This window comes from Ictalurus punctatus, chromosome 26 (assembly GCF_001660625.3).
Source record: "Ictalurus punctatus breed USDA103 chromosome 26, Coco_2.0, whole genome shotgun sequence".
Lineage (NCBI taxonomy): Eukaryota > Metazoa > Chordata > Actinopteri > Siluriformes > Ictaluridae > Ictalurus > Ictalurus punctatus.
Genome location: NC_030441.2, coordinates 15,045,159 through 15,070,717, shown reverse-complemented (window position 1 = coordinate 15,070,717; position 25,559 = coordinate 15,045,159). Strand labels below are relative to the sequence as shown.

The 25,559-nt window shown below is 38.8% G+C and overlaps 3 protein-coding genes across 5 annotated transcripts; 2 read left to right on the top strand and 1 right to left on the bottom strand.

Annotated features, from left to right (window-relative positions):
* Positions 1–1,660: 1,660 nt before the first annotated feature.
* On the top strand, positions 1,661–9,463 carry fgf8b (fibroblast growth factor 8b). The gene is made up of 5 exons (XM_017457206.3): positions 1,661–2,698; positions 2,857–2,893; positions 3,662–3,854; positions 7,826–7,932; positions 8,511–9,463. Exons 1-5 carry the CDS (start codon positions 2,667–2,669, stop codon positions 8,784–8,786), a joined length of 645 nt encoding a protein of 214 aa, XP_017312695.1. The 5' UTR covers positions 1,661–2,666; the 3' UTR covers positions 8,787–9,463.
* Positions 9,464–12,991: 3,528 nt separating this feature from the next.
* Positions 12,992–16,754, bottom strand: dpcd (deleted in primary ciliary dyskinesia homolog (mouse)). Its single transcript, NM_001200687.2, is given in 6 exon segments — positions 12,992–13,224; positions 13,591–13,693; positions 14,787–14,920; positions 15,008–15,123; positions 15,194–15,274; positions 16,671–16,754. Coding segments are annotated over 6 exon segments (603 nt in total). The 5' UTR covers positions 16,735–16,754; the 3' UTR covers positions 12,992–13,119.
* On the top strand, positions 16,735–25,186 carry poll (polymerase (DNA directed), lambda). Of its 3 annotated transcripts, none has more exons than XM_017458191.3 (10): positions 16,736–16,830; positions 17,001–17,094; positions 17,408–17,542; positions 18,713–19,010; positions 19,294–19,408; positions 20,027–20,368; positions 21,192–21,365; positions 22,566–22,694; positions 23,614–23,782; positions 24,794–25,186. In XM_017458191.3, exons 3-10 carry the CDS (start codon positions 17,434–17,436, stop codon positions 25,153–25,155), a joined length of 1,698 nt encoding a protein of 565 aa, XP_017313680.2. In that variant the 5' UTR covers positions 16,736–16,830; positions 17,001–17,094; positions 17,408–17,433; the 3' UTR covers positions 25,156–25,186. The 3 variants fall into 3 exon arrangements, with proteins under 3 accessions (XP_047007136.2, XP_017313680.2, XP_017313679.2); XM_017458190.3 differs by having other exon boundaries at positions 16,737–16,830; positions 17,001–17,069; XM_047151180.2 differs by lacking the exon at positions 21,192–21,365 and having other exon boundaries at positions 16,735–16,830; positions 17,001–17,069.
* Positions 25,187–25,559: the final 373 nt, after the last annotated feature.

Sequence of the window (25,559 nt, the reverse complement as noted above, 5' to 3'; positions counted from 1 at the left end):
AAACTTTTGTATCTGAAATTTTTATTATCTTGAGACGGCAGTAAGGGCTCAAAGGAAAAAATATATGTTGTCCAAGGGGGAACTGTGGATATATCACTGCTGGTAGCTAAGTCATTCTGACTATTTTCAAGCATTTAATCATTATTAGAAAAAATAGTTTTCATTATTTGTATGAAGTAGGCACTAAACCAACAAAAAAAAACAACAACAACAACAACAACAAAAAAAAAACATCCTAATGCCAAATGAGGTTGAAAATCTCTATAACCGCACCTTGAATGTAGGCTAATGCATGGTCTGAGGTGAGATTTTTCTAACTAGTGCACTGAGCTGTTCCAGGTGGCAGAAAATTATTTTCCCTCTGGAACTAATCACGCAGGATCATTCTCACTCTCTAAAGACTGATTTATAGGGGTAATGTGAATGAACACCAATAATTACATTTTCTATACCAGAGAACAGCTGCTCTGCCATTCCTATATGGGCGCAAAGGTGTGAAAAGTTCCCTATTGCATCTCGAGTGGGACGTGGGAGCCAAGGTTTTAGACAGGAATTTGTAGTACCTATAGTGAACCATATCCCGCTTTCCCTCTTTTTATATAGGTGTTATTAATATCTATATAATTTTATAGTATTAATAATAAATATTTACATTTGATGCTCCTAAGTGCTGATATATAAGGTGAATAACTGTAAGGGACTTCCTCTAGACAAGGACTGAAAAAGATGCATCCCATATGTTACTGTCATTAAACGTCTCTACGTACAAGCAATATATTTGCTACATCTACACAGACTGATATTAAGATTAACGGTATTAAACTACATATTTACGCTCTAAAGAATGGGAGCTGATTCATAGCACATGTTTTCCATTGTTCTGGTTTAAGTTATAGGTACAGATCCAGGATGAACGTTACAAATCCAGATTTGATTCTACAGGGGCCATGAAATAATGTTTTTACTTGCTGTTAAGGAATTATAAAAAATAAAAAAAAAATTAAACTTACTTGCCAGATTTTAAAAAGGAATTACAATAGAAACAGTTCTTAGTAGTATTATTGCATAAATATGACACCTATCAGACTTCGACATAAAGTAATGTGAAGTAATACAGACATGAAGTAAAGGCCGGAGCTGATTTATTTCTAGCCCAGACTGTAGATTTACACAGTCTATCTCTGACTAAGGTGTCAAGTAGTTATAGAGTAAAACACCCCTTGTATTTATCCTATGATGATACATTTCTACCCTGATGGGTCTGGTCCACTCCAGGATGACTCCGCCCCCATCTAATGAAGATGAAAATTATGTAAGTCGCATGCTATGACCTTTACCAGATATCAGCCAAACTGATCAACTATGGGAGATTTTAGATCAACGTGCTGGACCACATTCTCCACCACCATTATCCAAACATTAATTGATGGAATATCTTCTGGATCGCTCCAGTACAATTCCAGAGACTTGTAGACACACTGAAGCTGTTCTGGTGGCTCCTGGATGTCCAACCAACTTTTTATGTTGTTTAAGTTTTCCTTCAGTTCGTTACTGTCCATAGGTTTATACATGTCTTTAACTGATTAGTTGAATCACTTATAAATTCATTGTATTTTCCTCCTAAACTACATAATTCTCTACTCTGTAAAACACAGTTTGCTCTAGCTTTTGGATGACACTTATGATTTAATATCTTAGTTGACAATCCATTTTGACATTAACCTAGAGTTTAGTCCAACAGCAGGCAGGTATGATGTATCGAAAACTGCATGTTGTGAGCGCCATAATATGTAGTGTATTACTTGATATAGGTGACAGTTTATAACTGAGACATTCGCATCCAAAACTGCACATAACTGCATTAAATGGCATGAAAACAGTGCACTTTGACGGTTTTAGACGTGACTTTGCCTTTGCTCCTCCTGTCTTTGTGTGTGTGTGTGTGTGTGTGTGTGTGTGTGTGTGTGTGTGTTCAGTGTCGGAACTTAAATGCAGCGGGGAGGCTGGTCCGAGCCGCACTTCACTGCGGGAAAAACTGCGGGATGAGAAGCCGACTCCTGGCGCATCATTTCACTTTGAACTCAAAGCGGTTGCAAGTGGATCTTTCCTTTTAAAAAAAAAAAAAAAAAAAAAAAAGTTCAGAAGTGACTCTGACATGTTTTTCCTTGTGACTGATATGACCTTATGACCACGAGAAAATAAGAACAACTGAAATAATGCACACGTTAGTGCATGAATTTGGATGCAAGCGCGTCTCCCGGAGAGCGGATAAGATTTTTCCCAGTGTAGTTTTTTCTCCAGGTTGTTAATACGAATCAGATCACTGATTCACACTGTCTGCAGTATGGGGTGCAGGTACAGTCCTAAAATCCGCTTGAATGCTCTGGAATAACTTTGTTTTGTTTTGGTTGGATTGTCCAGTTATATGGTGGAAGAAGAGTTATTTCTGAGGGAATTATGGATCTCCTTCAATAGATTGTATGTAAAAAAAAAAAAAAAAAAAAAAAACTCTGAGCTGTTCAATTCAACTTAATTTGTAGTTGATCAGCAACGGGATCTATTTTTAGAGCACAATTCCATCGGGACTAACTCTGTCCCCTCAGAAACAGGGAACTCATGAAGGATTTAAATCAGGAGACAGACGCAAGCGTTTGCAGAATCTCACAATGAAGCTGAAATCTTCTAAATGGGGTTACCTGTAAGTAAATCTCATGTCTTTGTTTGTTTGTTTGTTTGTTTGTTTGTTTGTTTGTTTAATTGTGTTTACCAAATAATACATAGAAATATTATCTGCGCCAATTAACAATCGTGCCTGGTTTTTTGTTTGTTTGTTTGTTTGTTTGTTTGTTTTTTCAGGTTAATCCAATTCATGACGCTAATCTTTTACACGCAGGTAAGTGTGCGTTTATTTTTCTTTAGGCTGTACAGGCTTAATAAAGTATTGCAATATTTAAAATACTTTCACTCTGGGTTTATACACTGCAACTGTCACTGTAAGCGTCCACGGAACCGAGCCTATATTTTGTGCATTAATTCTGTGCTGGTGTGTGAGTCCAATAAACTTTTCTTACATCAAACATCTTGAAAAGGAGTAACCCCCCCACCCCCCACCCCCCAATGCCCTAAAGGTAATGGTAATAGCATGTGGGTAGGACGTATGGCTGAAATGAAAAAGGAATCGTTGAGAGAAACGGTGCATGCAGAGATGGGTGAAAGATCACTCGTGTTAAAACAGCCCATAAGAGGCATGACATCTGTCCAAAAGCGCCCTCCTAGCTACCAGGCCTACATCTCAAACCGCATAATCCTGCACTAAATAGTGTCAAAACAGTGTGACATTCCGGATCAATCCTACAGTACTCCTATAGCTGTGTATGCATCACATGGGTTGCCCCCTAGAGCAAATTAATGCATAATGCTTTGATGGTTTTAATGTAAATAAATTATTATTCATCCCTGAATTAGTACATTTAATCCGTAATCTTTATCTGGAATTAGCCTATAAACACCACACAGGTTTAACACTATGCATTCTGTTGGTGTCGCCCCCCCCCCCCCCGTTGTCTATGGCTGTTGAATAATAAATGCAAATCACTGAATAGCATGTTATAGCCTCTTATTTATTTATTTATTTATTTTACGCGTGTTTTCGTTTCCTCAGACGGCGGCAGGCCTGCACTCCGTGTCCGTGCCGAACTTCAAGCAACACGTGACCGAGCACAGCCGCTTGTCGGATCGCACGAGCCGCCGGTTGACGCGCACCTACCAGCTGTACAGTCGCACGAGCGGCAGACACGTGCAGGTGCTGAGCAATAAGAGAGTTGTGGCTAACGGCGAGGACGGAGACGTGCACGGTAAGAGCAGCAAAAAAGTCCTCTTTCAACACCAGAAAAGCAATTTACAAGTAGTTTAAAATGAAGAAAAATAAAAACATGAATAAAATCTACTCTAATCAGCATACATTAGACTAAACACGCCCCCGATTAACATATTTTAAGTTTTCCCTAATTGACTATCTATTAAACCTGAAACTCACCAATAAATTAAATTACACTCGTTAACATACAGACTAATTGTAATGGCTAAAATTATCAAATAGTGATCTAGTAACCCCCCATATATATTGCTACTATTATTAGGTGTTATAGTTATAACTTGGTTTTTACAATTACAAGCCTAATAACATTGCGTTGGTTTAAAATTATGTTCGGTGATAGTGAAGTTGTTAATTTCCTAATGTACAGCTAATTAATACAAGCACTACCTAAATAATGACAACCTGAAGCAACTAGATTTACAATAAAAATTAGAAAAGTGCTGTTAATAAGATATAGAAAACTATTAAATGTGCTGTTAATTAAAATGTGTCAAAACTTTTTTTTGTACCTACGTAACTTTCATCTGGAAATATAGATATAGTGTAGCTTTTTAAATGATTTAAGGTGTGTAAATGGACTGTAATTAGTTTTTAGAGCAAAGCTTCAGAGGTACAATACATGCACCTTTATAGGTGAAAGATACCCACTAAAGCTACGAAGTGTGTAACCTTGAGGGTACCACCCCAGCTTCAAGGAAAGATACAGTTTAGAATGCTTTTTTTCCTGAGAGTGTACCTATATATGAGGCGAACTTGCAATTGTAGCCAATATACCTTATTTGGCTTGAAACCATGAAATGGCCCTATACTAATCATTCGCTAATTAAAATATAATCTGGACCTCTGGCTAAAACCTTGTTTAATTTGACATGTAGGTTTGTTAGAAGTCTGATAATGAATGGCTTTAGTACTTAACATATTGAACTACACTCTCTCAATGTCTTAAAGTTACCAAACTGTACTTTTCCGTATCGCTGGGGTGGTACCATCAAGCGTACATCTTTGGTACCTTTAGAATACACATTTAACCTGGAAACATTTCAAAATAATTTAAGGTCCACCACTGTAAAAGCGAATTAAAGGTACCATGTGCGCATTCCTAAGTAACAAATGTGTACAAAACATGCTCGCTTGGTGGTACCAAACCAACAACAAGGAAAAGTACCGTTTGGTACCTTTATTTCTATAGTTGCCTACTTATTAAGCTAAAAACATGCAATGGCACTATGCTAAATATGATTGATGCAGGACACAACTGAGTTGAAAGTTGTGTCATTGCAAGCTTTTAGTGCACGCTAATTCAGTAGTAGAAGTGCTTGAATCAATGGTTGGCTCAGTTATTGGTTTAGGCTTTGAGTGACAGATCGAAAGGTTGTATGTTCGAATCCCAGCATTGTCAAACAGCCATGGTTGGGTACTGACTTGTAAGATTCGGTTTAGTTGTATTCTGCATCCATTGCAAGTTTTTTTTTTTTTTTTTTTTAAAGCATCAGCCAAATGAGCAAATGTTCATAAGTACTACTGTACTTTACTGTAAACATGTTTTACAGTTGTTTAGTCATTTTTAACCGTTAAGTATTTAACGGCTGCCAATAAATTACTGTAAAATTTTCTTTCACACTGACTTGACATAGGGGCACCTTAGCAGTGTGATATATCGGCTAATACTTTCCAAACTAGCAAATATAAAGGACGTCTGTCTTCATCTTTACGCTCTTAATTGACCTATTGGAGTAGCGGGGTTAAACATTCCCTAATTAGTCTTCAATATATTAAATCTTGACTTTAAAAAAAACAGGCCGAAGTTTATCCTAATTTGTCCCAAAGGACTTAGCTATAAAGTAGACTGCATATTTTGAAATGTCATATATATGGTTGTGAATGTGTGGGATCTTGGGAAAACCCGACTCAGTCTGGAAAATACATCAGTTACTCATCTTACCTCTGTACCTTCTTGGCTAAACATTTCCTGACCAGCTCTCTGTCGAACAAAAATGGAGCTGGAGGATGGAAAGACGAATAATTTTCTAACCTTGAGACAAACCTTTGTGTCTTGAAATTGTGTAAGAAAGAAAAAACAAACATGTAGGCCTATATGGTTTTATCCATAAAAAGACAATGTTAATATGAGCTTCCTAGCATGTAGGTTATAATGTGCTAATGAAAATAGCTAGGTTATATTCGTGGAAGTGGTTCATTGATATGATGAAATAAGAATGAAATTTGATGTAAAATATCCATGTTTGTTTTTTTTTAAGAAAATGATTATGTCAAGTTTTATAGCTGCTGTAATACAGCTGTTTTAACTTTGTCTCCAACCAAAACAGACGGTCCACTTCGTCTGCTTTTTTTTTTTTTTTTTTTTTTCGTTTTATGAGTCATTTTCGTCGTTTTACAACTCAAAGTAAAAGTACACGCTACTTTTAAGATATAAAGACATGGGCTGAGGTCAGCGTCATCATATTAGCCCCTTGTGTTTCTCCCATTTTGTCTTTCTGAGGTAAACAGACAGAGCAGAGCGCGCGCTCACGTCACCACCTGTCACGCGCACTTCGTATGAACTCTAACCTGTGAACGCGATTTGGTTGGATTTCTTAAGTAAAGTGAAGTTTCGTAAGTAAAGTGATAAAAAAAAAAAATAAATAAAAAAGCTTGAGACAGCGAGCCTCGCCCGCCACCGTCACCTTTTTAACCATTCGTCACCAGTCATACCTACTTTCATACGAATTTGCCAACGCACCACGAGCACACGCGCGCGCGCACACCGACATAAAGAAGAAGAAAAAAGCCAGTCAGAAAGAATCAAAATGGAGAATCAGTAAAAGACTTATGCGCTCTAACGCTTTAAATGGTTCTTAAGTTTCCTGCAGGTGGAACCCTTAGATGCTTTCTTTCAGAACAATATTTCCAAAAGGACCATGTTAGGAGAAAAATAAAGGAACCATTCTAAGAATAATTGTGAAAGCCCCCAAAAGGGTAGTTATGTAAATGTAAAACGTAATAAAATTAATATTACTATATTTTAATAAAATTGCAATTTTGCATAACTTCTTTAAGACAACAAACAGCAACAAAATTATTTGTTATTTGCAAAAAAATATATGTAATAATTTTTAAAAAGCCTATAATGTCGAATGAAGATGCATGTTGAATTAAGATGGAGCATTGGGGAACAAGAAAGGTGCAAACATGACAAATATGGTCATTTAAGATATCTTAAGCCTCTTAGTAAATTCAATAGAGATCCAAGTAATCGCTTTATATAATATAAAAGAACAAACAGAGCAGTTCACGTTGAGAATACATCCATGTCCATGATACCGACATACATTTATTTGTATATTGCTGCTATTTTATGCGACTATTTAAGTCCTCAGCTTTTCTGATCTGCCTGAGGTTCAGCTCCAAAGGAAGATTATGTCCATGTCCCAGGCTTATAAACTTCCCTGCTTAGTGTAAATTCACATACACAGTACACCAGTCTTCCTTTGGGTAAGTGACGAAGATTAAATAAATAAATAAAAAGCTTGGTAAAGCAAAATCACAATGTCAAATCTTGTAGCAGTATTGAATTTAACTAGGTGTAATCTTGCATTGTATCACAGACCACTACATACATTTTTGCCCACTCTTATATTTGAAAGTGGAAATTGCTGGATAAGATTTGAATTTGAATTTGATAGAATTTATGGAAAGTGATAGATAAGCCTCCCACGTTTTCATTTCCATTTCACTATAAAAAATTATGATGTTGAAATTATGAGTTAAATAATGAGTTAAACAAATTCTTCTGTAATTCCTCTGAAAAGTAATTACTTCTTCAATATATGCATACTTTATAATATTTTGGATTCAACTAGATTCAGAGTATAATATTAAGGATAATAAGGATTGTTTATCTGTCTAGACACACAACCTATTTGTAATTGTTTTATTTGACATTTTCAGCTAAACTGATTGTAGAGACCGACACATTTGGGAGTCGGATTCGTATCCGTGGAGCTAAGACAGGCTTCTACATATGCATGAACAAGAAAGGAAAGCTGATTGGACGGGTAAGGCAAATTTTTGTTTTTTATGTGATACATTAAAATGTGCCAATTTTGCATTGATTGTGTATTTATTTTATATATATAATATGAGGGGTGACAATAAACTGGTGTGGTATACCATGATAGGAAAATCTACAGTAATAAATGATTAATATCACAAAAATCAGTATCACAAAAAGAAAGAAAGAAAGATATGTACAAGACATTTTACATCATTGTTTTGTAAAACTCCTTAACAAAATGGTTTGTTACTTACATGACTGCTGCACTTTTGTGTTCCATGCACCATAATCCTTTATCCATATACTAAAAACCATGATATTTGGGTTGTACAGTTAGTACACTGTGAATTTTCATACCTTTCCACTCCTACTTCATATCATTTTCATACATTTTCATTTAAAGCCAATGTGCGTAAGACAGTAATATAACTGTCATTGAATTCTTGACTCCGTTTAGAATTTTTAACAAGATCTGAGCACGTCTCTTTCCCACCTTCCACCATGCAATAAAAACCATTGCAGCGGAATAAAAGTTTTCTAACTTGATGTCCTCTGAACGTTTTGCTGTCCCTGTTCCAGAGGAAGGGTCATGGCAAGGACTGCATTTTCACTGAGATCGTCCTGGAGAACAACTACACAGCACTGCAGAATGCCAAGTACAAAGACTGGTACATGGCGTTTACACGGAAGGGCCGTCCACGGAAGGCGACACGCACGCAACAGCACCAGAGAGAAGCTCATTTCATGAAACGCTTTCCACGGGGACACCTGCTCACTGAGCACAAGCCCTTCGATATTGTCCCTTACCAGCTTAACAAGCGGACTAAGCACAGCCATAGGCCTGTCGTCAACTAAGGATACCCACTGACATACACACACACACACACACACACACACACACACACACACACTTGTACATGCACATATACAGATAAGCAAGGACACACATCTTTAAAAAGACCTCTTGTACAGTAGCTTGAACAATCAAACTGGATTTCATTTGTGTGTCGCTTATTTAAATGCAGAGGTATGAGACTTTATTTGACTTCTGAAGAGACTGAGCCTGGACTGCTATTTAGCTATAATTAAAAAAGGAGAAAAAATAAAAAAAGAGAAAGAGCGAGAGACTATTCTCAAATCAGCTTAATATGAAAAGCCTCCAGAAGCCATCGGTTAAGTAATGTGCAGTTTATCTCTGGGAAAGAGATATACACACACACACACACACACACAACAAATACACTCACACATGGCAGCTATGTTGTTTTAAACAATCCCATTCAACAAAATACAACAACCTCTCTGGTGCACTTATGCAGATTCGTCTATGAAGTCTTTTGAGATGCATCCATCTCCTTTCCATTGTCTATTTGAATATATATATATATTTTTATCAGAGGAATTTTTAAAAGTGAGGACAGAAATATTTATTATAGAGTGTGTATTAAATTTCTGTAAGCGTACTGTTTTCATTTTCATTTATAATGAATGCCATATGTTTAAATGTATGTAAAATATAGATTTTAATTAAATTAATTCTCAGACGTCTTTTTTTAATATCTCAAATTACTCAAAGTATGAATGTACTGAACTGGTGCATGATTCAATGTTGTCTCATAAATTCTTCAAGCATCTTTTTAGTGATGTGCCGCATGTGTGTGGGCGCCATTAATAATAAGAGAACAGCAAAGTAGAGGTTAAAGTTGAAAAGCTTTGCTTGGGAAAATTAGGACTCGGATTCTTTTAGAGACAACAAGGTATACAACAGCAGTGGTCTGAGGGGGAAAAAAACACACAAGAGACATACTCAAGTCTATTCAATAGGTTTACTGCCAGGGTAGTATAGCTGTTGTTTTTGGTTTCTTGGCCCTGGCAAGCTCAGCTCCTGATGAAAAACAAGAAGCCTGTGAGCCCCAGTTAACCAGGAACCAATATCTGTGACTGGCCAGGCCTGATTGAATGTGCTCAGCAAGTGAGACTGGCTTTTGAATGGTTTCAGGCCTTTCGCTTCGGGAGCGATGAGGTCAACGCAGCGTTGCAGGCCCCGAACAAAGGTTACCACCACGTAGTCGCATTTCTGTGAGCCGCACACCGTAACCCTCTGATCAAATGCCCCCTTTGTCGGCCAGAGAGAAAAGGAACATGTTGTACAATGGCAGGGCTCGAATAATGACACAAGAAGGGGTCAGCCATCAGGGGAAAAAGGAGAGTGGCATTGCATAAGAGAAGGAGGGGGTAGAGAGAGAGAGAGAGAGAGAGAGAGAGAGAGAGAGAATTTCAGGGGTGAGATGAGGCAAAAGGCTCTGAATGATGGGGGAAAGGCTGGGAAGAGGCAAAGAGGGATGCATGAGGATGAAAAGGGGCAAAAGAACGAGTGTCTCTGGTGAGGCAGCCGAGCATGACTGCTGGGGCCTCGAGACAGGGAGGAACAGAGAAAGAGGGAAAGGAACAAGAGACTGGACAAAAATCACATCACCCTACTGCCTATTTGCTTTTTTTTTTTCTTTAAATCTTCCCACGACTTCCAATTTATCAACCAGCCCGGGAGTCTGATTGTCAGTATCATTGAAAACTGGTGAAACTGGGGCTGAGTACCAACACTGTGCCCATTCCATTCATAAAGGCAGATCATTCATGCTTAATGTTTGGGGGGGGGGAAGCTGGGCGATTCGGTCTAGTTATGAGCTGGAATCACACAATTACGAACCATTAGATGATTCATGTGTCAACATCATGTATAACGTCTTCTTGTTCTGAATCCCAGCAAATAAGCCAAATTTTCCTATGCCTCATGACACGTGGTTTGAAAACTCAAAAGGAAATGTTTTAGAAATCAACTGTTTGCAGCAAACAATATTAAAAGCAGAAATCAAGCTTTTCTCCATAAGAAGCCCACACCAGCATGGAGGCACATTCTGCACCCACCCAGAACTGGAGATGAGTGTCAAATGCAGCCAACAGCCAGACTTCTTGTCCCCACATTGTAAGGGAAGAAAGCTATTGGCTGAAAGTTCCTGGGTTAGACACTGACTGGAGGATCTAGAAGAGCCTCTCTCTAGGTGGCCATTAACTCCTAGACCTCAATCTGAACATTTGCCTGCAGAAATTTCAGAATACTCCGCCAAGCCAAGGATTTCCCCTGGACAATAGGAATTGGTTCTTTCTGGAAAATACAGCAGCTGTAGGGCGTACCACCTTTTTGAGCAGTGGGAGTACACAGAGATGAGGTCTGAGCCAGGAGCTGCTCTGTTCCTGGAAAGCGCCAATGGTGTGTGCAAATGTTTGGACGCTAGAATGATTGTCAACACCATAGGGATAATAATGCGCAGCGGGTTCTGTTTTTCCATGGACAAAACAGTCTCTTGAACGTGAGAGATTTTGATTCAGTGCCACATTCCTGTGTTCTTCTGATCATGCAAAAAGAACCTGGAATCTATATAAAGGAGCTGATTAAGTTGGTTTGATAAAGATTATGGCCTATTTAACCAAATAGATCTTTTCATTAGTTTACATTATATACACAAATAATACATTTTATTAAAGAGAAATTTTAGCCGACTATAGTACTGAATTTATCTGACACTAGCATAAAATTAGATGAACACCTCTAAAACTGTATTAATAATATTTATAGAAAAATAGACCTAATTCTGTTATTTACAATTGATTTGTTGCTTTTTATTGTTCTTGTTATTCATGAAAACATGTACTATTGATCTATAGTTCAACGTAATCATCTTTTAGTGCAAAACTCACAAGTCTGATAGGCCTAGCTCAGAGAAATCCCTAGCTGCAATCTCATAAAGCATCTGTTCAATGAAAGGATTTGCCAGTGTTGTAGGTCGATACAGTAGGAACTAGCCAGAACTATCCTTCTTGTCAATAATCAGTTACTAGTAATCCCTCTCAACTCACAGGCCTAAACTGACATTTATTTATTTGTCAGAATTTTTTCTTAATTCAAACCTATTTCCAATTGAGGTTAATTTTAATCCAAACATGCACTATAGGTCATCTTGCTTAAAGGATAAGTCCTCCCTGAAACAGGTTATATTGAAATATTTGTGATATACTTAACAATTTTGGTGCTGATTTGTTGGTTGATGCTGTATTTTTATTATTCCAGTAAGAACGTAGAGATTCCGCGCCGCTCTAAAATCACACTGGTACAGTACTAGCAGTTACAGTGGTGTTTAATAGGAGAAAAAATGCTAAACAATCTTAAACCTAGGAGATAATGGTCAGTTTTTGTTGTTAGCTCCCGAAAACAAAAGCTCAAGAGCTTCTTTTCTTGCTCACCATTCCAGCAACGTTCAATGTCATATTAATGAGAAATTCCCTGCGGAAGTAGTGAAGACAACAACCGTTGAATTCAAAGTTACAGAATACAGTTATATGACACAGTTGCCTTGAGTTATGCCAGAGATCTGGCTTGGCTAGTTAGCAAAATACGGGGTTATTATCATGAAACTTGTTTGGGAAACCTGAGTTGTTTGAGCACTGTGTAAAGAGGAGGAGTACAGGACTAAAACTCTGTTGCATCGCTCTCTTTAGATAGAGATGAAGCTAGGGGTAATTCCCATTACCACTATCAGCTGGTATTGAAAAAGTATTATGGGTAATGTAGTAATAACTGTTAACCAAAAAAAACATTTTCCATGAATGAAGATAAATTTTTAAAAGAATTTTATTATACATTAAATCATAAATGCAATTGATGCTACTGTTAATTTTAATGTTTTTTGGGTTTGTTTGTTTTTTTTTGTACGAATGCAACAGAGATACTCTTCTAGGCCTTGGATTTAGCATAAATTTAGTTCATGTAACCTCAGTGACAACACAATACACAGCCATTTCTATTGGGCATCCATGGTGGAAAAAAACCAGGACACTGACACAGTTGTAACATTAATAATGTTATCCAGCTTAATGGAGTAGCATTACACAAAACATATGTCACACAGCATAAAGAATTGAACTCAAATTCTATACACACTGTACTTTATTGATAAAGTACAGCGTGTATAGAATTATTTGGAAATAACCAAAACACCCATATACAGCAAGGTGCTTTTATTCTTTGTGCACAATTTACAAAATGAAGCTTCTGAAGAGCACAAATCCTTCAAAAAAACAAAAACAAAGCTACAGACAGATGCGTGTAACACTACAGAGAGTCCACACCAGTTCACTGGGTTTTACAGTCCACGTCTCCTTCATTTGTCCCCTTCAGTTTCTTCAGTTCCCTCATCAGCTCCTGTTCCAGGGCTAAAATCTCTTTGGGCTTCTTATACTACGACAGATGTGAAAGAAATGCTTACGAGAGCAGTGAACACAATACAAAAGCAACGAAAGCGGATCTAGTCCGAGAATAAAATGGGGTTTTCCTTCGCATGCTTGTCTGAAACTGGCTCTCGCTAAGCCCAAGTGGATTCTTCATAATCTTTTTTTTTCTGTTTTATATAGCAAAGGTCAATGATTTATGCAGCAATATGGACTACATATGCAGTATTCTAAGACAAATGGGGGGAAATAAGTGGGATCTTTTTAATCACTGCGATTCCACTTTTTAAAATTAGAGCATACACAAAGCAGAGGGTGATTAAGTGAAATGGCAGGTGAGGGATTATAAAGGGATTATAATGGGATTACAACTTACACTGATGATTAAAGTGTTGTTGGCGTGACTGAAGCTCAAGGCCGAGCTCTCTAAAGGCAGCTGGCAACGGTCAAGATCTGAAATACTGAACTTCTTATAGTACCTGGGAAAGGAAAGGAATAGGCAAATAGAAGGATTTTATTTAAACGACGAATCCACAAGCTTTCGCAGTAGCACCGCCTATGGGATTATTATTGTCATTACATGCTCTGCACATGCGTACACAGCACTGAATTTTCCTGATCAGGCTAAAGTGAATCCCGAGCCATCCCATGAAACCTGGATGTGAAGCAGGAATATGGGTTGCCAGTCCATTGCAGAGCACCATGCACACACACATGCGCAATAATTCACACCGAGACAATCGACCTGCTTACATGTTTTCAGAAGAAATCAGGAAACCAGAAAATATGTTGGAGTACAGAGCAGATAAGCAAAACGGCATCTGGATAAATAATGTGCGTCTTCGACTATCTTTTCTAATTGCTCTCGGATACCACAAATTAATACATGAATATGTATTTAAACATGTTTGCATTAATTCCTTTGGTGAAAATGAATTAAAACTGTTGCATCAATTCCAGGATTTAGCGGAGTAAATGGTCTGCACTTATATAGCGCTTTTACCCAAAGTGCTTTACACCGGTTCTCATTCACTCATTCAAACACACATACACACACACTCACACACCAATGGTAGCAGAGCTGCCATGGAAGGCGCTAACTTGCCATCGGGAGCAACTTGGGGTTCAGTGTCTTGCCCAAGGACACTCTAGCATGTGGAATCATGTGGCCCGGGAATCAAACCACCAACCCTACGATTAGTGGCTCTACCACCTGAGCCACAGCCACCCCGAAGTAACACAACCGGTAGAGTTGCCTCACAGCTCCAAGAGTCCGGGTTTGATCTTGAGCTTGATTTACTGTCTCACACATTCTCAATTTGTTCAAGTGGGTTTCCTCCTCCCACCTCCCAAAAACATACCAGTAAGGTGAATAGGCGACTCACAATACCCCTATGTGTGAATGAGTGTCAGTGTGTGTGTTCATGGTGCCCTGATATGAACTGGGAAATACACCCAGGAGTTGACCCATCTCACACCCAGTGATCCAGGGATAGGCTCTGGATCCACCATGACCCTGACCAGTATAAAGTGGTTACTGAATATGAATAAGCGAATGAACTGTGGAGTTACTTTTTGTTTGTGGTCCGGATGATACAGCACCGATCCAGAGGTTCCACTGTGATCTTATAGGTGTCTATGGGGTACGGGATGTTACGGACCCTCCACTGAAAACTGGTCTTGGTGTCCTTGCGCATAAACACTGGCTACAGAAGCAAAGCAACATTAAAGTCATATATTAGGTAGGAATTGCTGATACAATAACAACGTTACATAACTTGACAACAACATACATTAGAGCTGTTCTCTTTTATTTCTTCCGTCTCTGTGAGACTCAGGCCTGTTTCCCCCACATCCACCTGCCATGCACCTTGTCCTCCAAGTCTGCTTTTAGAGCGCAACCTACGTGCTGGAAAAAGCAGACAGTCCATTAGGGAATTATGTTTTTAAACCAAAACAAAGGGTTGAACTTTACTTACAGAGAAGTTCATCTGTCTTCATGTCATATTCTTCAGCCATCTCTGTACCATCTGTAAACAAGTAGTGCACTTTCCTTTTTCCTGTAAGGACAGATTTTATAAATATATCAATACATCTTTTTCCACTGAACATGTTAGCAAGACTTTAGACGGCACTAAACTAAGATTTAGGGTCTGTGTACGTACATGAATGTGAGGCATTTATATTGTATGGCCAAAAGTTTGTGGACACCTGACCATCACACCCATATGTGCTTGTTGAACTTCCTATCCCTGATTTAGTCACCCTTAGTGTTTATAATAAGCTCTACTCTTCTGGGAAGGATTTCCACTAGATTTTGGCAGTGAGGATTTGTGTCCGTTTAGCCACATTAGTGAGGACAGGCACTGATGTTGGGCGAGGAGGCCTGTTGTGCAGCTGGCGTTCCAGTTTATCCCAAAGGTGTTCAGTGGGGTTGAGGTCAGGGCTCTGTGCATGACACTCGAGGTCTTCCACTCCAAACTTGGCAAACCATGCCTTCATGGAGCTCGTTTTGTGCACAGGGGTACTGTCATGCTGGAACAGGGAACTTGTAATGCTACAGCATACAAAGACATTCTAGACAATTGTGTGCCTCCACCTTTGTGGCAACAGTTTGGGAAAGAACCACATATGGGTGTGATGGCCAGTTCGGCCCTGTGTGTGCGGAGTTTGCATGTTCTCCTTGTGCTGCGGCAGTGCCCTTTGGGCATTCCGGTTCCCCCCCAGTCCAAAGACATGCATGGTAGGCTGATTGACATGTCCAAAGTGTCCATAGTGTATGAATGGGTGTGTGAATGAGTATGTGATTGTGCCCTGCGATGGACTGGCACCCTGTCCAGGGTGTACCCCGCCTTGTGCCCCATGCACCCTGGGATAGACTCCAGGTTCCCTGTGACCCAGTAAGGATAAGCAGTATAGAAGATGGATGGATGTTACTGAGTAACAAATTTAATGTCTACATCTCTTTAAAAAAAAATCATTTTATGAATTCCTCATGAATCAGCCATCTGCTTTTTGATTTATTTTTATTGAACTACCATGTTTTATTCACCCAGGAATAGATAAGTAAACCAGTTCCTCAGAACAAATATCGCGAGATTTTACGATATATTACGTCATTCATAAGTCATTCATCCTAAGATATATCGTAACACATTACCCAGTGCTCATTTATTTATTTTTTTAAGTGTAGCGTTTCTAAAACACAGCTTAATATCAAGATTTAACACGCTGACTCAATATAGTACCTCACAAACTCTCAGAAAATAATAATAATAATAATAATAATAATAATAATAATAATAATAATAATAATAATAATAAGTTAGCACGCGCCTCCAGCCGTACGGTAACACCGTGCAGCCTTTAAGATAAGTCGTTACGTCAGGGTCTCTGTCTGTTATCACTAATATTACACCAATATTTTACAGCAAAATATCAGAAATAGCAAAATACCATCTGAGATCAACGCCGTTTTCTTAGCAGCCTTCAGGAGATCTGACCAGCTCTGAACAGCCATGTTGCTAAACTTCCTGCTCCACAACCACGCGAAAGGTTTCTATAGAAACGAGGAAGAGGCAAACAAAAAAAACCCACAAAAAGAGGGGGTTTAAAGGTAAATATTTTCTTACATTTTTAACACACTGTATAATCATATATATAATATATCCAAACAATCTAATTTTTCTTTTTTTGTTGTCTTTTTTGTTTATAAATATTTTTTAAATAAGCAACGGCGACGACCCGGAAGTGATCATTTTAAATGTCTTGTTTCTCTTCTAATAGGATGTGTTGTTGGCGTTTACAAGAAAGCTGTATGGCGGTTGTGTGGGGGGAAATAACACATTAGAAAACGTGAGGAGCTGGTCACCTTTTTTTTGTGAGGTTTGATTCGTTGTGTATTGCTCAGCTAGCCAGTTTGCTAATAATAGTATAGTCTAGAGGACTTAGAGACTAGCTAGTCCTAAAGTGTGCACTACTACCCTGAGTTGTAGTCCATAATAAACCTGCAGTTCTGATTTTACACATACTGTCTAGTAAGGAAGTATGAAAGAGAAATCAGAGTCAAAGGCGAATTCTAATAGATTTAGGGTTAGTAAAGTAGTAGAGGGTTTTTGGTGGTTATTTATCTTCCTGTATTAACATTACTCTAAAGATATTTTTTATATTCTACATGTCTGGACTGATATTAGGGACTCTCACCAGTCACCTACTCGATATGGAGACTCATGGTATTATGAAAGCCTTCCCCAAAGTGAAGAGACACCGGCCACATGAGGGTAAAGATGCTCCCCCGGTCAAGAAACATCCGGGTCAACCTGTTACTGGTAATGTAATTTACTTCATATCTCAAATGTGTGCAGCTCTGGTTAAAATCTTTCTTTCATTCACATTCAGTAACCACTTTACCCCGGTTTGGAGCCTATCCGGGGGAGTACTGGGTGTGAGGCGGGAATACAGTACGCTTTGTATGGGACGTCACTTGTAAAGATGTAACTTTAAGTTATGTCACAAAGAGCGGACAGTGAGGACGGTCAATATAGACTTAAAACTATGTCATGTTATTACATGGTAGTTTTTTGCGGTAACAATATGAATGACAATATGAACCGTACCCTTCCGAATTAAAAGTGTTTGCTTTGCGTTACTTGTTGACACTTTGTCCTTGCGCAGCTTCCGGCTTTCAACTGTCAGAGTTTTTTGCTTGAGGTGGTGGGACAAATCTGATGTGTTTCCACCATTTGACATACGGGTTTTCGCAAAACACAGACGTTCAATTCACACCTGACCTTCTGTATCCGCACCAATTCCATATTACGTAGGAAGCTCCTTTTTAATTCTTCTTCCGTGTCTAGGGTTGAAACTCCACCTTAAGTCATGCTTGTTGTCCACGTTACGGTGCATAAACACGTCGTCAACTATACTGTCAGTATCGAGGGATGACAAATTCTTATTTTTTGTACCGGTATACCATGGACGATACGATATGGCACAATCCTAGCGGACAGAGGAGACTTCTTCCGAAAATACTAAATAAACATCGTGTCACAAAAAGTTTCACCACATAACAGTTAAAGTACTGTTGCTGTTGAAACAGACAGCTATACATTCTTCTGTTTATGTGGAGAATCTGCCAAGTCCTGATAAAATATTAAAACAAGCATAATAATATACTTGTAGCTGGAGCCACTGTCTGAGCTAGAGAAAATGAATCAAAACCTTCTGACCAATCAGAGCTGAGCTTTCAACAGCACTGTGGTATAAATGCCAATATCACAACGATATGACTAAGTGATCATTTATTCACAGCCAGGTAGATATATCAGTGTTGTGTGATGTAAAACCCTTATCATAGGTCACATACTGTTTTGTGATGAATATCTACTACAAATGTCTACTACAGGAACATTTTATAATGGCTACGTGTGTCGGTCTGGAATGGGTCTCATAGGACGACAGTTGCCTGCAGCTATTCAACATCTGTTTTCCGCTTTTAGGGAACATATTTCAGGGTGTCTGCGTCCACATAGTCCCTGCTGGCATAGGAAATGCCCGGTGTGACATATTCCAGCAGCAGATCGTGCAGAATGGAGGCCAGGTGGAAGCTGCTTACGGACCCAGCTGCACGCACGTGGTCGTGGACGAGTCGGTGGACAGGGAACGAGCGTCAAGGCTGCTGAAGATGGAAACCTTTCCCCCTGCTGTGCAGCTGGTAAAGTGCACTTGGCTCAGTGCTTGCATCTCTGAGAAGAAGCTTCTGAGCACAAAAGACTACAGGCTTCATCCATGCAACCGGTATTTCTGCTTATTACAATTATCAATCTGAGTATACTGCATCTATGCAAACTTTAATCCCATAACTATATTGCATGCTTTGTTTGCCAAAATCTCAGCAACACACTGTCACAGTTTTGGACAGTATCAGAATTTAATTGGCACTTGCTTTAAAATATATAACTGTCTATAAAACTAACAGAGCTCAAATGTTATCGCCGTGTGTAAAATTCACATACAATTACGCATTATATAGATCATTTGAAGATATTCTTCCAGCTTATTACGTTCTCTTTGTCCGTAGTCCTCAGGACGCTCCCGCTGAGGAGCCAAAGCAGATTGCTGTCAGTTGCATCCCTGTTCCTGAGGAAACGCAGCCACCGGATCACAAATCAGCTCAAGATGATCCAGCTGACGTGGTAAAGCCTCTGCAGAATCCATCAGATGTTTGTTTGTTTGCCTATTTAATTTATCCAGTGTCTCAAAGCGCAAACGCTGATCAAGGTTGAACTCCTGTTATTTAAATCATCATGTCAAGAAATGTTTTGAGTTATTCCATTTCTTCCGAGTAAAAGTAATTTAACAGTTAAAAGCAAGGCTTGCCATGTCCTAAAAGTCAGGATATCTTTAATCCTATTCGTGTGCAAACAACTAACCTCATCATGATAGATATAATTATGTTTTAATGTCATTTGGAAACGGTTTGAGAAGGTTTGCAGTGAAACGATGGTTTAAATGATTAATCCAATTGTAACATAGCCACTTCCTCTGGATATGCATATGTTTTATCCCTGTTCTATATTTATTGATTTGGCATGAAGAATCCATAATAAATGAATGGGAGTAAAATATTGATCATTGTGATAATAGCATAGCAATTAATTTCTATGGCTGTTTAACGAGGGCTTGGTTTTGAAATGCCACCGTTGAACAATCAATTCGCCATGTTTATGATGAAACAGAAGCCAAAATCTGATCCTAAATCAGCACTCTTAGTACCTAATTCAATAGACATAACTCACGTTATTTTCTTTTAGTGCTCCACAGGTGCTCCACAGGTGCCCGAGACTCAGGAAGAACCCCTAGAGGAAGACGTTGTGTCACAGAACGATTTGGAGGCTCTGATCAGCGGGGTTAAACACGATCCTGGTGCTTCAGATGACACGCGGAATGTGTCAGAAAAGACAAACGTGTTGGGAAAGTGGGTGTGTGCCCAGTCGTCTCAGACAAAGAGCAAGAACCACAACAATCACATCACTGACAAGCTGGAGCAGCTAGCCAAAGTGTACACACATACGGGTGACAAGTGGAGGGCGCTGAGCTACTCAAAAGCAGTTAATGCCCTCAAGAGCCATCACAAGCCGATCTCTTCATATGAGGTTAGTAATCGTCAGTCTCTACAGGATTTCACCATTTTGCGATCGTGGAAATGAACGCAAAATCAAGCAAACTCCGCAATATTTTAATATTTTCTATTTTTGAAAATGACCTCAGATAAACGGTCTCATTTACCAACAAACATCACTACAAAAGACAAATTAACAAAACAATTATGTGCAAATTGTGCCAATTCAAGTAGTTTTCAACAAAAAAAAAAGGCATTAGGTTAAGACGTTGATCAGAAGGTTGTGAGTTCAAACCCCAGCACCGCCAAGCTGCCACTGTTGGGCCCTTTTGCAAGGCCCTTAACCCTCAACTGCTCAGGTGTATAAATGAGATAAATGTAAGTCACTCTATAAGGGCATCTGCCAAATGCCATAAATGTAAAATGTAAAAATGTTACGCAATCAAGAAATGTTTAAACGTTGTTTAATTAGACTTTGTCACTAGCACTGTCAAATGATTCACACTGTGAAAATCACACAATGAAATCCCAATTAAGTATTAATTAATCCCTGTTTCAATGTTAAGTTCAAGGGGATGAATACTTATTCAAGGCATATATATATATATATATATATATATATATATATATATAAAATACATAATACATAATACATAATACATCTGTGGATTGAATAAGAAGATATGTTAAAAACAATCTGATACTGATCCCGAATTTCAGGCTAAAAGTACAATACCCAGTACTTGTTTACAGCATCCCTAGTTGCATTAGGAAGCACTGAGTTTGTTCCAAACATGCAAGTCATTGATACAGTGAGAAAAGCAAGTACTATACACCCCTGACCTGATTGTTACCAGGAAGCCTATAAGATCCCAGGCATCGGCAAGAGCATGGCCAATAAGATTGTGGAGATCATGGAGAGTGGGCACCTGAGAAAGCTGGACCAGTTCGGGGAGGCTCTGCCCGTCCTGGAGCTGTTCACCAACATCTGGGGTGTTGGCGCGAAGACTGCCCAGCTTTGGTACCAACAAGTAAGCAGGGCTGAATGAAAGACCTCAGGTTTTTCTGTCTTTAGTGATCATAAGTGCTTATTACAAATAATAGAGGTAGGTGATATAATAACAAACATTTTAAAGCACTATATTTGTGCTGTTAGGAAAATTATCAACAACAAGGTGGTGTTATTTTCCTATTACAATTTGTTTATTAAAGAGCCACCCTTCATACCTTTTTGTCCATTTATAGTTACCTTTAAGAACAGAGGAACAGCAGGTTCCTGAGCAGCTTGTCACGGTACAGAGAAACCATGGAGTCCTCCATCTTGAAGACTTTCGGGTGTCAGAAAACCCACTGCTTTAATTCTGACTCTGACCCTGGAGACTCCTTCCATAAATACTAAATAGAGGTCGACCGATCGATCATTTTTGCTGATTAATCGGCACAGATAACCGATTGCCGGAGCTATCAGTAAAATTCCACAGCGATAGTTTTTCCTGGTCAAATCTGTTGCAGGAGCGGCTGAGAAGGGTCCGCTGCCATTATACAGTACAACAGCGGTCTCTAGAGTCATAATAATAACTATCACAGACAAGTTTTCTTGTGTTATTTGAAGTTTTTTACATTCTTTTTGGATGTCTCTATGTCTCATATATATATATATATATATATATATATATATATATATATATATATATATATATATATATATATATATATATATATATATATATTTAAATTTGAAAAAGTACAGTACATGTTCATGGTACAATCAGTACTGTTTATTATTGTATATTGTAATAAAGTTCAGCAATATTTTACTTTGAGTGTTGTGTTTTCTTTTAAAAACTACCGGTTGATTAATCGGTTATCGGCAGGTGCTGCCCAACTTCGTTATCGGTAAACTCCACTATCGGTCGACCTCTATTACTAAATAAATGTTTCTTCACAGAAAGCTATCAACCATATCAACAATTGTTTTTTTTAATCAGTTGTTCATTCATATAAACCTGTTGTTTTCTTTGCAGAGCTAAATGTGATTTAAAACTGATGACTGGAAGACTTGCTTGGTTTAAACAAGCTACTGGAGTTATGAACGAAACAACTGAAATGAAACAAAACCTGTCCCTCAGTCTGTTATTACTGCTTTAAAATGTCACCATCAACCCATGAATGAAACCCAGGTCACATGTTTTAAAGTTTATCTGACAAAATCTGTGCTCTTATCATTTAAGGGGTTTCGTACGCTGGAGGATATTCGCACCAAGGCCACTTTGACTCACACGCTGAGAATTGGCCTGAAACACTACGACGACTTCCTCGAACGTATGCCAAGAAGCGAGGCAGCCGCCATCGAGAAAACGGTCCGTAACAGACTTCATCCCATCTCAGTTCACGACATGTCATAACTATAACCATGCCATGAGGCGCAATTTATGGTAGAGAGCTAAATGTAAAGGAAATGACCATCATCATCATCCTATCAAGCCAACATGCCGTTAGGGAGTATTCAGCTCTATATTACCAATACATGCTGAGCTATTCTAAACACTGGCACATCTCTCAGTGTAATGTGTATGTAATAAGACAAAAAAAAAGTTTGTTCTGGCTAAGAGAGAACTGTCAATCTTTTTTGGTGGCTTGATGGTGAAACCAGAGGCGGCGAGCGTGTCTGTTCTCCCTGAGGAGCTTCTGAAAGTTGGCGCATCATAAGTCAGAAACTCCCTTTGCTCTCTGGCTGAGCCGAGGCCCGAAGCCAGTTGTTTTTCTTATAGTATTGCTTTGGTTTTCCCTCCTCGGCCAGATAGAAAGTACAGATGAAGAAGATGAGGATAGCATGTGTCTTCTTGCTCTGACAGAATGATATGTAGTGCATGTAACCTCTCCTCAAGCAAGTTCAAAGCCTAAATGCTGGGAGGCCGGGAGCAAATGCAGAATAGAGAGAATAGACCATGTAATATCCCTCTCCAGTGATGGAGCTTAAATCAGGCTTAAATTATTGACTTTCACATATATTTCCCTTAGTTGTTATAGGGCACACATTATATGTGTGAACCTTCATGTATATGTCTTGTAGCCATCATCACTGGCAAGTAATGCGTGTTTTCTCGGATATTCCCTCTGACATGATGTTGCATACATTTTCCTTCTTTCGAAGTCTCCACCCAGGCAGCTGGTGTACTATAAGCATTAATCGTTGACCCAGTGTCAGTGCTGTTGAACATTACTGAGGAGGGTTCGCATATGGCCACACGTTGGGTAAGCAGCATTTGTGATTGACAGGTGAGAGAGGCAGCACACAGCGTGAACCCAGAACTGCTGGTGGTGGCGTGCGGCTCGTACCGGCGCGGGAAGCCCACATGTGGAGACGTGGACGTGCTCATCACTCATCCAGACGGCCAATCGCACAAGGGCGTCTTTAGCAAAGTGCTCCAGAAACTCCATCAGAGCGGTACGCTTACGCTACATTAGTACATTCAATTGGAGATACGTGGACAGTCGTAAATCATTTGCTTGGTCTACATGCTCCAGGTTTTTACTACTGGTTAAAGAAACTGACCGTGTTGACAACATTAGTTTAGTCAGCGATTTTAAATTGCCCCAGAAATCAAAATTGGTTGTTTCAGGGCTTTTTGTCCCATTGTGTTAGGGAAACCAATACAATACATATATATTTGGTATATCTAAGAAATCAATTTTTAAAAAAATAATTTTATAGCTGTTCCTGTTTAGATTTTTGTCATTTAATATTTCCGGGAAAACTATTGAAACGTTTTGATGAGTCATCCCATGCTAATCTTGTGTTCCTCCAATTAAATGCCCTCTATAATGTCTGTGACCCACCCCTCGAACGCGGTCACCCTGACTTCCTGTTTTAAAAGTAAATATGTCAATGTATAGAATCAAATCATGGCTCGCAAACCAATTCATGGGGATCTTAAAATTCTAAAACTTTTTTTTTTTTTTTGATTTATTGAAGTTCTCCTTACATTCCTGCAGATCCAAATTAAAATCTATGTTCTCAGAAGAAACTCTGGTCTCATGTCTCGAGCAAGTCAAAAAACATCATGTAGACCAGTAACATCCAACCAATCAGGACAATCTCGTTGATTACTCCGCCTCTTGGATTAGCATTCAGGCCTGTGTGCGCCACTGTATATTTGATTGTATTTTCAATTTCATTCCCACTAATTTACACAAAATCGCTGATTTATATCATTATGTGTAGTAGGAATCAGTCAAGACAACTGGAACTACATAATAAACCTAAACATTTCACCACTCATTCAAAACAAGTCATGATCAATTTTGCTGAATGATTGGAAATGTTAGTGATTGATACACTGAAATCGTTTTATGTAAACAGGAAGTCAGGCCTAAGTTGTGAATTGATGTGAAACAAATAATAGACAATCAAAATGACTGGAAATATGGCTCTTAGCTGCTTATTTGAATTCATCAGGCTTCTTGACTGACGATTTGGTGAGCCACGAGGAGAACGGCGAGCAGAAGAAGTACATGGGCGTATGTGTCCTGCCAGGCCCAGGTCAGCGCCATCGGAGGCTCGATGTCATTGTGGTGCCACACGATGAATTCGCATGCGCCATTCTGTATTTCACCGGCTCAGCCCATTTCAACCGCTCCATGCGCGCACTCGCCAAGACAAAAGCCATGAGTCTGTCAGAACACTCTCTGAACGCCGGCGTGGTGCGCAAGCGTAGCGTGAAGGTGGTACCAGGTTTGCCGCTGAGCACACCTACTGAGAGGGCGGTCTTTGAGCACCTGGGCATCCCATACAGAGAACCTCATGAGAGAGACTGGTAGCAGGACACGTCAGAATAAGATAGAAATGAAAGCATGTACTAGCATGTATTTCTCAATTGCAAAGTATTTTAATCGTTTTGCGTTTTAGATGTAAAAGCGCAGCACATGAGTTCCTCATTACTGGGATCGACAACTGCAGCTGTTGTGAATTGTTTTAAGACTACACAATAATCAATTATCCACCCTCAATTTTTATGTAAGAATCTATTTTTAGGGTTTTTTTTGCTTTTTAATCGAGAAACTCTATAAACTACACCATATATATATATATATATATATATATATATATATATATATATATATATATATATATATATATATATATATATATATATATATATATATATATATATATATATATATATATATAATGTATATGTATATGAGAGATGAGGACAAGGACT

Coding starts and splice junctions, on each gene's coding strand:
- fgf8b (XM_017457206.3), top strand. CDS start 2,667: ATGAAGCTGAAATCTTCTAAATGGGGTTACCT. Junction 2,894..3,661: donor CGCTAATCTTTTACACGCAG/GTAAGTGTGCGT, acceptor TCGTTTCCTCAG/ACGGCGGCAGGCCTGCACTC. Junction 7,933..8,510: donor AAGGAAAGCTGATTGGACGG/GTAAGGCAAATT, acceptor TCCCTGTTCCAG/AGGAAGGGTCATGGCAAGGA.
- poll (XM_017458191.3), top strand. CDS start 17,434: ATGGAGACTCATGGTATTATGAAAGCCTTCCCCAAAGTGAAGAGACAC. Junction 19,409..20,026: donor AAGATGATCCAGCTGACGTG/GTAAAGCCTCTG, acceptor ATTTTCTTTTAG/TGCTCCACAGGTGCTCCACA. Junction 22,695..23,613: donor CAGCCGCCATCGAGAAAACG/GTCCGTAACAGA, acceptor TGTGATTGACAG/GTGAGAGAGGCAGCACACAG.